Source organism: Mixophyes fleayi, chromosome 3 (assembly GCF_038048845.1).
Source record: "Mixophyes fleayi isolate aMixFle1 chromosome 3, aMixFle1.hap1, whole genome shotgun sequence".
Taxonomy (NCBI): Eukaryota; Metazoa; Chordata; class Amphibia; order Anura; family Limnodynastidae; genus Mixophyes; species Mixophyes fleayi.
Genome location: NC_134404.1, coordinates 239,594,864 through 239,607,133, shown reverse-complemented (window position 1 = coordinate 239,607,133; position 12,270 = coordinate 239,594,864). Strand labels below are relative to the sequence as shown.

At 39.3% G+C, this 12,270-nt stretch overlaps 1 protein-coding gene across 4 annotated transcripts in view; it reads left to right on the top strand.

Moving 5' to 3' along the window:
- NDUFAF7 (NADH:ubiquinone oxidoreductase complex assembly factor 7) overlaps positions 1 to 6,486 on the top strand; it is a 102,167-nt gene extending 95,681 nt beyond the window's left edge. For 3 of the 4 annotated variants that reach the window (XM_075203347.1, XM_075203345.1, XM_075203349.1), the window contains one exon: positions 5,819 to 6,486. In XM_075203347.1, coding sequence (XP_075059448.1) covers positions 5,819 to 6,022 — 204 coding nt within the window. In that variant the 3' untranslated portion in view covers positions 6,023 to 6,486. The remainder of the gene's footprint in view (positions 1 to 5,818) is intronic. The other variant, XM_075203346.1, reaches the window with a different exon arrangement.
- The last annotated feature ends 5,784 nt before the right edge of the window (positions 6,487 to 12,270 follow it).

Here is a 12,270-nt window from a genome sequence, read left to right as displayed (position 1 = left end):
ATTTTAGATGTGGTTGATCTTTTGTCTGGGACCGGAGAGGAGCTTGTTATGCTATCCCTTGATGCAGAGAAGGCATTTGATAGGCTCCATTGACTCTACATGAAGGAAGTCTTACTTAAATTTGTTATTCAGGGTAACATTCTACACTCTATATTAGCCCTATATCAGGGACCCTCCGCGAGAGTATTTAGTAATGGTTTCCTATCTCCCCCTTTCCTATTACTAATGGAACAAGGCAGTGTCCCCTCTCTCCCCTGATGTTTGTCATGGCCATAGAACCTTTAATGCACACAATCAGACACGCTCCTCATTTCCGAGGTATTACTTTTCATTCCTATACACACAAACTATGTTTATTTGCAGATGACGTGTTTCTGTTTGTCACCAGTCCGGAGACCTCGTTGTCAGCTTTGAAATGCATCCTAGATGATTACAGTTAGGCCTCATTTTATAAACTGAATATTACTAAATCTGAGGCTCTACCTATTAATATACCGCAATCTTCACTATCGTCTTTGCAGGAGAAATTTCTGGGTAAAGGAATCTTTGCCATATTTAGGTGTACATATCCCCCCTACCTTATCCACAGTATTTGAAATCAACTTCACTCCAGTTTTCTTGCACCGTTCCTCCATAACCAAGAATTGGGCTTAACTTCGAGGTCTCCTGGTTGGGCCGTATAGCTGTCTTCAAAATGATGTTATTACCTAAATTAATGTATATTTTTTGCACTATTCCATACATAGTACCTAAACGATTGATGGCCCGCTTTCATACGTTAATGATGTGTTAAAGTAATAATTTAATTTCTTCAGCAAAAGAAACTTTAAGAATACAATTATATCATTGTTTATTTACAAAAGAAAAGCTTGCGCTGTGATAATATCACTCATTTTCAGTCTCTGAAAACTCTGTCTGTTCACATTCCAGACAGTTACTTTTAGTACCAATAAAAGTAGGTTACTACAATTTACAAATGTCATATTACAATTGGCTGAGAAGGTATATAGGCGTGTCTTGATCCTTTTAGCTCTCCGGGATGCAATGGAGACTTTGAAGAAATTCTTGCAACTCTTTGTCCAACATCTCTGATTAGAAACATCTGTTCTTTGAATAACCTTCATTCCTGTTCATATCCCTCTCATCAGCTCACACGCAAGGATCCAATTGACATAATAATACCACATCAAATATTAATGATATAATAAAATAAGATAAAACAATGTAAATATTTTCATATTAATAAATTGTCTTCATCCAAAATAAAATATCTTTTACAAATGTCATATATGTGGCATCAGAAACGCCCCCTCCTTTCCCATAAACGCATGGCCTTATCTAAACAATGTGGGGGATTGATGCTTCCTAACTTAACTTATTACCAAAAGGCCAGCATATTGAGCCACCTGCGGGATTGGGCGCTCCCCCACACCTCGAAAACATGGGTAGACTTGGAGAGAGCCCTGTGCCCTAGCTACCCATTGTTGGACCTTCTCTGGACACCCAGGTCTGCCCGTCCATCTGCTGTGTGCAGGCTACGGTCCATCTCGGATGCCATGCAGGTGTGGGATAGGATCATTGGGCTGCATACCGATTTTGCACTCCCATCACGCAATCTCTCCCTGCAGGCAGTATGCCAACTTATTTCAGATTTATACCTGGTCGTTTGGAACGACGGAGGGATTTCTTCCCTGTCAGACCTGTTTGCCCAAGTCCTCTTTCTTCCCTTTTCTCATCTCCAAGATCGTTATAGCCAGCCTCAGAGACGTACAGGTACCTGCAAATCAGACATTGGGTCGGAATGGCCTCTAAGACCCCCCACTCCCTCATCTCGCTTCCATCGTCTGTCTTGGATAGACTGACAAAGAGCAGTAGTAGAGGTGGAATAACATTCTGGTACCACTACATTTACTCCCTGATCCCCCCAACCAAAACTCCTGCACAAACCCAATGGAAAACGGATGTGAATCTAACTCTCACCGAGCAGCAATGGGAAAGAATTTGTCACCTCCCATCATATGTCTAAATGCATCAACCATACAGAGATGCAGGTCAAACTTATCAATCAGTTGTACCTCACCCCGGAGCAGCTGCATAGGATTATGACCAGGTCAAACAATGTTTTGCTGGCGCCAATGTGCCCAAATCGCAGATATTTTTCATGTCTTCTGGACATGCCCGATGCTTCAGCCGCTTTGGGGCGAGGTATTTGCTTTGATCTCAACCATCTTATAGACCCCTGTTGCTCCAGATCCAGCCCTAGCTCTTCTTCATGTTTACCCAACATCCATTCCAAAGCAGGACCGCTGCCTATTGGGCCACATATTGATAGCTGCTAGAGCGGCAATAGCACATAACTGGAAGTCCCACGTCTGCTCTATTCTGACTCCCAGTAGGAAACATTAATATAATAAAAGTTAAAGAATAAAACGCATACACATTCAATTGAGACTTTTAATTTTACCTAAACTATGGTTTACTATATTTCCACAGAGCAAAGGAAGCATACTGTGACTGGATCACTGATAAATAACTTTTGGTATGAATTCATTTAAAGGAAATAGCGCAGGCCGCTAATTTATATAAATTGCCAATGCACTTATTTTTGATATTGTGTATATTGTGAGATAGGAAATCTTTATCTCTGAGACCAGGGTAGAAAAGTTGTTTTTTCTGTTTACTCTTGCTAAAGGAAATACCTTATTTCTGATGTATACCTGATACAATAAGTCTTTGTTTTGAAAGCCTTTTGCATATCTTAGTGCAAGGAAATGCATTCATGTCTAAGGTATATGTTTGATTTCTGATAAGCATTTGTAAGTCTGTTGTGTAGTGTAGAGGATGTCCTCATTCAGGCTAATTAAGTATATTCAATGTTAGTGACCAACACTTGAATGCACAACAGGGGGGCTGTTACCTGAGTGCAGGACCAGTAACTCTAAACAATGAAGACAGAACATCTGAAGGGGGGATGTGAAAGTTAAATTGTGTTAGATGCAAAACTAGATTACATCCTGAGATCTGAGGGAATATTCTAGACGGGTTAGAGCCAGCTAGGTCCAAGGGGCTGGCTTACCTCTGCTAGGAGTTATGTCAGAACTGTATAAAAGGTGTGCTGTGTGAGCATGTAATGTATCATTCTGATGTTCCATCTGACCTTATCACTGATGCCTTAAATCAGTGGAACTGTCCTTGTCAGGACACTTGAGCAATAAACATCACTCTGCTTCAAGACCCTGCTTGACAACTTCTTCAATATTGCTGTAATCCTGTGACCTGACGTTTACACTCTAAAATCTAATCCGTTCTCCGGCTGTCTGAGGTTTGGACCCAAGCCTTTCCACTACCACCGCTCTGCCTGCTACCTGTGCAGCTCTGGTCAGTGTGATAGACCAGGGAGGATCCATCCACAGCAACACAGATCCATAGTTAGAGGTCCGGAGTTACCAGCACAGGAGTACACTAGCAGTGACCGTTACCCAGAAGGAACGTGGTTCTGAGTGCCATAAAGGAGTTCAGTGGTGGCAGCATTGTAAGCCCCTCCTACTGCGGCAAGAGGGTGCATTTGGGAAAACGAAAGGGAATGATGGCAAAGTAAGCCCAGTCGGTTCCCAGCAACAACAGACAGGGTGGCATAGGTGGTCCATCCTGCCACACATACATTTTATTCAATAATTAAATATGATTTTAAGCATGTAAAGTATCTTTGGAATAGTTTTATATATGAACAGCAAATATATTTACTACTTTATTTTTTTTTTACTTTATTTACCTTGTGTTTATTCCTGGGTATGCCAATAGTCATAAATATAAATATATATATATATATATATATATATATATATATATATATATACTAAAACAAAATAAGTAGGAGGGGGCGCCACATAGTATAATACTGTATTCAACAATACAGATAGGTGTACCGCAAGCCAGAATTTAAATCACCAAGTGGACATAGGCACTCAGGTATTAGAAGTGAATCAGTAAGGATAAAAACACACAGAGGAGGAAATATTTCCAAGACCACCAACACCATACCAATATGCGTACCAGATAAAAGAACTTTAAAGCTTATCTGTAGGTATAGTCGGTCCCTTCATAGATTAGAGTAGCTTTGATTCCCCTTCAGGTTGGTGAAGTGTTATTCTCAACACTTACAGGAGCATGAATAGGCACTTCATATATCCTCAGTGGTAGCCACATTTATATAAAGGAAAAAAGGGGGAAGGCTCTCATAGTGTAATACCATATGGTTACACATTTATTGCAGAGTAAAATACAGATGTACACTTACATTAAAAAATTAAGATATATGCTTATCTGGGTATCTTTGAGCTGGAACAGGACAGCAGGATTCAGTAACTATCACGCTACCACATTGCCAAAGATCCAGATCACTGAGTCCTTAGGAAATAATCCTCAGCCAAGTTCAACACAGAATGTGCTGCCACGCTAAAGTCAGATAATGCAGACACCCGAATAAGTGACTGAATCCCCTACAAGTGCTTCTAAACCTCTTGAAATTGCGAAGCACTGAAAATGGAGACCCAAATTGTTTGCAGGATGAATTTTTTCCCTTGCCAGGCACAAATAAACAGCTCTCAATAGGCTATTGAGAGCTGTTTATTTGTGCCTGGCAAGGGAAAAAATTCATCCTGCAAACAATTTGGGTCTCCATTTTCAGGGCTTCGCAATTTCAAGAGGTTTAGAAGCACTTGTAGGGGATTCAGTCACTTATTCGGGTGTCTGCATTATCTGACTTTAGCGTGGCAGCGCATTCTGTGTTGAACTTGGCTGAGGATTATTTCCTAAGGACTCAGTGATCTGGATCTTTGGCAATGTGGTAGCGTGATAGTTACTGAATCCTGCTGTCCTGTTCCAGCTCAAAGATACCCAGATAAGCATATATCTTAATTTTTTAATGTAAGTGTACATCTGTATTTTACTCTGCAATAAATGTGTAACCATATGGTATTACACTATGAGAGCCTTCCCCCTTTTTTCCTTTATATAAATGTGGCTACCACTGAGGATATATGAAGTGCCTATTCATGCTCCTGTAAGTGTTGAGAATAACACTTCACCAACCTGAAGGGGAATCAAAGCTACTCTAATCTATGAAGGGACCGACTATACCTACAGATAAGCTTTAAAGTTCTTTTATCTGGTACGCATATTGGTATGGTGTTGGTGGTCTTGGAAATATTTCCTCCTCTGTGTGTTTTTATCCTTACTGATTCACTTCTAATACCTGAGTGCCTATGTCCACTTGGTGATTTAAATTCTGGCTTGCGGTACACCTATCTGTATTGTTGAATACAGTATTATACTATGTGGCGCCCCCTCCTACTTATTTTGTTTTAGATTATTCCAGTCCACCAACTGGCTTTGTGGGAACTTTGGCAGCCTCCTGAACATAGGATATCCACTTCTTCCAAAGGACAATATTTGAATTGGAACTTGTTTATCTTCTCAGAGTTACGCGCTGTACTATCTATTGTATTTGTTTATATATATATATATATATATACTTTTACATACAATATAGTTAATATGGGTAAATGCAAATATCTGACCAAAATTTATATTTAGATTACCTGGACTGAGTTGAGAAAAAGGCTGCAACATATGTTCCATTACTTGCCTTAGATAGCAGGGCTTTCCTAATGTATGTTATTTTTGCATATTATGGCAGATGATACCATGTTCACAAATATAACCATGTAGCAGGCAATGCATTTATGCTTTACTTAGAAAATTAGTAAGTAACCTTTTTTATTTAATTTTAGTTTTACAATCCTGTTGTGTTTTTCAGGTACTTCTGGAAAAAAATAAAGATGCAGCTACTCAACAACATTTAATACAGAGCTACAATGTTCTTATGAATTCAGATAAAATGGGAGAGCGGTTCAAATTTTTTTCCATATTTCCAGATGGTAGACTGAAAATCAGTAATAGTGAATGTGCAAGTGTCCAACATCAGCCTGTCGCTGGATTTACCCCATTACAATTAAGCTGACATGGATTGGTTCAAGTGAAAGTTGTGTGTATATCTTTTTGAAAATATGTTTTCTATCTTTTATATAGTATGATTTTTTTATTAAACAAATATACTGTTTCTTAAATGCATTTTCTTCTGTGCAGTAGGAAAGTTGTTATTGTCTTTGTAGGTTAAGATGTTAAAACTTAGGATGCATGAGGTTGCTCTGATGCAGCTGGGAGGCGGAAATTAACAGAAGATGACAGGACCATTAAACATTAAGAGCTCATACCCACTGCAGTTGAGTTTCAATTCTAAAAGTTGGCAAGTATTTGTAATGCATGTCAATGTTTGTGACATCAGAAACCATAGTTTGTAGTGTTGCCATACCCATTGGCGTCTTTACCGATGCTTTTGGAATGTTCCATTTTTTGCATGTCAAACAAACGCAAATATTGCAAGTGTGCACCTGGCCTAAACACTATTAAAATGCATATGAAACATGTTTGTCTTTGATATAATTTTTACCAGCATTATTACAAGCAATAAAAATGCCAATGGGGAAAAAGCCCAGGAGAACAAAAAAAAAGCTTTTGCAACATCAAAGTATACGACATACACTGTGTCAGGATGAAAGCATAAATCTGATATGATGAAATAGAATATTAAATGTCGGGGCCCAAATAAAATTTTGAATTGATACATAGAAGTGAACCTGATTTTCCCCTCAGATAAATGTTTGTTTCCTTTTTGAAAACATCAATTAGCCCAGTAGGAGGTAATTAGGTGAGCAGACCCTTTGAGGAGACTATTTTAAGATATGCAGATCCTAGACATCCATTGTTTTGATCCTGTTTTCCACTTCCTAATTGACTTCCTTTCAATAGGTAGTGTAAAAACAAAAGAACCACTAGGTGTAAAATTGAGAGAGCCATATGCCTAGGTGAGAATCTTGCAGACAAATACAGCATTTGAAGGCTGCCTATACAGGTATATAGAAATATGAACTTCAAAGAAAATGTCTTCAAATTTTATATTTTTGGAAATCCATACTGAGGAGCAGAAATCAGACCATGGTTGTGGATTACAGGTACTAGTGGTATCAGGGAAAAGCTATAATCACATGTTTTTGGAAAAGGTATGTCACATTGTTATAATTCCATCTTGTTTGGTATTTAAATGTGCGGGAGATTATGACTGGTTTATTGAAGGGGGAGTTATGTCTCTGGGATATATCTGTGGGGAGTTACCAAAGGCCAAAACTTTTGGAATATTTGTGAGCCAAATATGGTGACACCCAGGGGACATTGTCAGTTTCTTGGGGATCAATCTAATTGAAGGACTGTGAGGGTGCGCAATTGGGTGATTAAGTCATAGGTTTGCTACGGGCCTTATACGTAGCTGGTGGCAGTTGCTGAGAGGTGTGAAGCGTGCATCTGTGTTGGGAAAGGGACCAGCGAAATCTGTAGCCTGAAAGAGAGGTGAGTCTAGGTTTAGGCTGGAATCCTGTGTGTTCCTTGTATAAGATTTTACTATTCTTCTCTTTAAATAATACATGAGATGAGCAGGTTTCCAAAATATTATATTTATATTTTTTATTAACAGATATTATGCATGGATACAGCCAATACTGGACAGCGCAGGCATACGCTTAGGGTCTCAAATGCCAATTGACAATCTATATTTGTTTAAATTATTTTTTTATAGAAAATGTAACTTAATCTCACTTAAAACACACCTTCCCAGCTTACATCACTGCTGACACTCTAAGTCTCTATCATTAATCTTCATTAAAGTGTTTTGTTCTTAGAGGGGTCTTTTTGGAAGGGTCTTCTTGACCTTATTTTGAGCAATTATTTCCTTGGCCTGCTATTGTGAAATAAAGAACATGTGACCCTTACATAACTTGTTGTTTTCTGTATTGTGCAATATGTAAGAGAAATGTTAGTACTTTTCCTCTTAAAAGCATAGGCACATAAAATTCAAGTTCATTCTATTGAACTAATTGGTAATATAGGGTTTTTGTTCATTATTACTTCGACAGTTCCACCCTTTTATATACACATAAAAGGTACTTTTTGATGTGACTATAATTAATTGAATAGGAGTATATATTTCTGTCAGCACTGATGTTCTTGGACTGGTTTGGCTTTCGCAAATATTTGTATACAACACAAACCATATTTTAAACAAGAATACAGGAACAATATTGCCACAATTTTTAGTAGAATAAACTTCATGTAAATATACATTAGGTTAGATAACCACTTTCCAAGTCCAAAGAATCATATGCTTGACCATGACAAATCATTTTCAAAGTCCTTATCTTAATTTTGTCATCAAAATCCTTCTTTCATATTGTGAGCGTGGTTTATATAACTTGTAATTACAGTTTTTGGATCGGAAGTGTCGTTGATTAGGTAATAAACAATGGACTCCAAGTTCAGTCTCAAGGATTAAACAATATCCTCTTGTCTGGGCCGTTAAATAGTCCAAAACTACTCAATGTTGTAATTTCATATTGATTATTCATAATATATATCAGATGGGCTATCACTTTCTCACCTTCTCCTCAATTCCTTTCCAAAATATATAAATAACGTAAAAAAAATATAAGAAAGTTTTCAGCGCCTAAATGCACCCAAAACTAAGGAGAATACAGCACAAAATAAGGGAAGAAAATGTATAATAATCAATACAACAGTCCACGGTTCTTTTTTTTCTCCAATGTGATCTTCCCCAAAACTCCTATTGGTGATGAAAAGACATAACTATATATCTTGAAATTTCAAATCCAAAGTGACAGACACCTCACCATCACCTCTGTGTTAATAAATCAAATGGATTCCTACCATATAGTAGGAAACCATGAGCATTGAAAGGTATCTTTGTATCCTTCTTTCCAGATAATAAATGATCATGAGTATTCAGAGATGTCTTTATAGTCTTCCTCCTTAATCCAATAAGCTCATGAGAGCAAGCATGTAAAAAATGAGAGAAGACACCTCTAGCGTAATAAAGTAACTACTTTAAAATTTATTTCTATAAAATGATTTAAATAAAATGATAAACAAATCGCACAAATGGCAAAATATTCAAAAATGGGTGTAAGGTAATGCTCCTACCAGAAAAACCAGGCTATAAGGGTATGTCACGAAGTTAAACGATGTTATAGTCTCCCGGGATACAAATATTACTTCATGTCCATCCAACTCAAGCCTCGAGATGTAATGTCAATAGAATAGCACTACACACTCTGTTAGCTCCACCTTAAGCCTCCTAAATAACATGTTGAGGCTACAAATTGTTCATATTTCCTATAAGACAGGCAACAAGGTTGAAGGTTCTTTGCATCATAAGTCAATAACCATGTAACTGATTATACATCATCACTTCCATCTCGATTGAAGAGTTCTTCTAAATATAACTGTCTCTTTCTCTGTGCTCAGTTCTGAGTCCTTTGGTTCCTTTAAGCTTGGATCTTTGACCTGTTTGCAATGGGAACTGTGGATCCAAGTGTCTTTTTCTGCAACCTTTACAGCAGTATCAGTTGATAATAGAACTTGGTTTTAGTATGACCATCAGATAGATCTGTAAGGGAACCAAAGCGTAAGAAATTTCTCACCATAACATAATCTCTAGGTTGTATGCTGTGTGCAGGCCCAAGAGCTGCTTTTGGTTGAATGTCTTTGTTCAAGTGTTCTTCTGGGCCTTCTAAAGCTTCTGCAACTGTTTAGACAACTGTATGACATATTGAACAGTTAGATCATGATGCAGCTTCAAGTCAGTCTATGGATTAAAAACGTATCTTGGCTGAAGTCCAAATAACAGTTCATATGGAGAGAGCTTGAGAAGAGGTTTAGAAGTGATTCTAATACTATGATAAACTAAAGAAGTGTTATTCCTGTTTCTTTAGTATGCTTAGTTATTTATTTTTTATTATTTTTTTAAATACGTTTTATTAGTAACATCTTATCTTGAACAGTATTACAAAATAGAAAAATTGTTGAAAGGTACATTAGTGAGATGACAAGTGCACATATACATTAAACAATATGCATGACATTCTCTCTCACAGAGCTTTTACAATACAAATTCAGCTTTGTATCAGCATGGTACCATGAATATGTTAATTTGTTTTAAAATATACAAATAAGGGGAAGAAGATAAAGAAGAGGGGGTAAGGGGGTGGTACAAGGCAAGATGGGGGGAGGGGAGGGGAAAGAACAGAATGGAAGGGTTAGAGGAAGGGGGGAGAATTCACGCTTTTATGTTTTTAGCAGAAGATATCAGTTTAATCTGGTATTTCCAGTAACAAATCGGGCTCAACTAAAATTGAAGCAGGGGTTGGTTGTAATATGAGGCCCAGGGAGACCAGACTTTGTTGAAGGACACGGAGGAGCCCCTAAGCACACTGGTAATGTGTTCCATCTGATAGGTGTGCCAAATCCGACCACAGACCATCTGGAGCGTTGGAGGTGTGGGGTTCTTCCAGTAGGCAGCTATTTGACAGGTAGCTGCGCTGATTATATGCCGAAGAAGCTTATGGGTATGCGTAGGAAGGTCCGGGAGAGGTAGCGGCAATAATACGTGCTTAGGATCGGAAGGCACAGGAGTATCGAGAATAGCTGTTGCTAATGCGAGAACTTCTGTCCAGAACGGGCACAATTTGGACAGTCCCACCATGTGTGTATGAAGGTACCAGTGTGGCCACAGTCTCTCCAACATGTTGGACTTGTTTGAGGGTATATACTATGGAGCCTAGAGGGAACGCAGTACCATCTATGCAGCAATTTATTGGCGTTTTCTTTAATACGGACATTTATGGAACAACGTGCTGTCCACTCAAAGATGTCCGACCATTCTTCTGGATCTAGAGATGTTCCCAAATCTACCTCCCACTGTGTCTGAAAATGGTCCTTGGCCTCCGTGGAGGTGGGGAGTAGGGCATTATATAGCGTTGAGATTTGACCTTTTGAGGATGGTCCCGATAGGCATAGGTTCTCAAACACAGTGGGGGGTCTAGCAGAAAACTGAACCTTAACCTGTTGGTGATAATGTCTGATTTGTAAGTATTGGTGGAACTGTCCCATTGCAAACCTGCACCGTTCAGTCAACTCTGAGAACTGAGGGAACGTTAGAGTCCTTGTTAAGTGGTTTAGCAGTAATATTTTACCTTCCCCTGCCCATTTTGTGTACATAGGACGTGATAGGTGTAAAAGCTGGATTCAACCAAAGAGGTATAAGTATCTGGGGAGCAGGAGATAGAGATGCCATTCTACTACACCGAGACCAGATTGATAGAGAGAGGGCTATTACTGGGTGAGTTTGAGAGGGGGCTGGGCGCTGTGCAGATGAAAGCCAGAGTATAGAACAAATCGGTGAGCCTCCTAATAGATATGATTCTATATCAACCCAGACCCTGGACCCAGGCGGGGAGTGCCATTGGACACATTGAGCTAAACGTGCCGCATAATAATAATTGCGAAGATTGGGTATGCCGAGGCCACCTGCCATGGGAGAGCGTTGTAGAATACGAGCAGAGATCCTGGGTCTCTTATTTGACCAAATGAAGCGCATGATAGAAGTTTGCAGCATTTTAAAAGTAGAGGAAGGAACTTTAATGGGGATGGTATGGAAAAGGTAAAGCAGCCTGGGGAGCAAATTCATCTTCACTGATGGCCCCATCCACACCTCCTTAGAGGCTGGGCAGGGTGTCTGGCTTTTGGCAGGAAGCCAAATAAACAATTTTTAGATTGAGCAAAGTTTTCATCCTCTTAGTTTCCTCTCCTACAGGAGAAAATTGTTAGATAATAGGCTCCCCTGAGGTTAGCATACCGGTGGCTCCCCTACTCACTTACTGATTTCCCTACGCAGGGCAGGCATCCATGGAAGATTATTTCAGACAGAAGGTGTAACTTAGCCTCCACGCAGCTTTAAGGTGGCTGCCAGTGGGTTTACACCTAACGTGGTCGTATCTGGTTTTTGACAGAGGCCACTCAGCCATGGTCATAACCGTTATCCAGAGGTATTCTGGACGTTCCAAAAGTGGAGCTTATCTCTTTTGCAGTATTAGTGCTGTCTCTAGGGGGCCTCTGGGGGTAGGAGAACATATCTCCCCGTCAGCCCCACTAGGCCAGGTCAGGGGTGGTAATAAACCAGTTTCCCCCTCCTTTAGTGGGATTGTGGTGCCCCATCAGGTAGTCTCTTCTCTCCCATAAGAGCATATAGTGCCTGCACAGGTACAGCTGGGTGAGGAACCTATATACTTGCTGGTATCCCCGGAG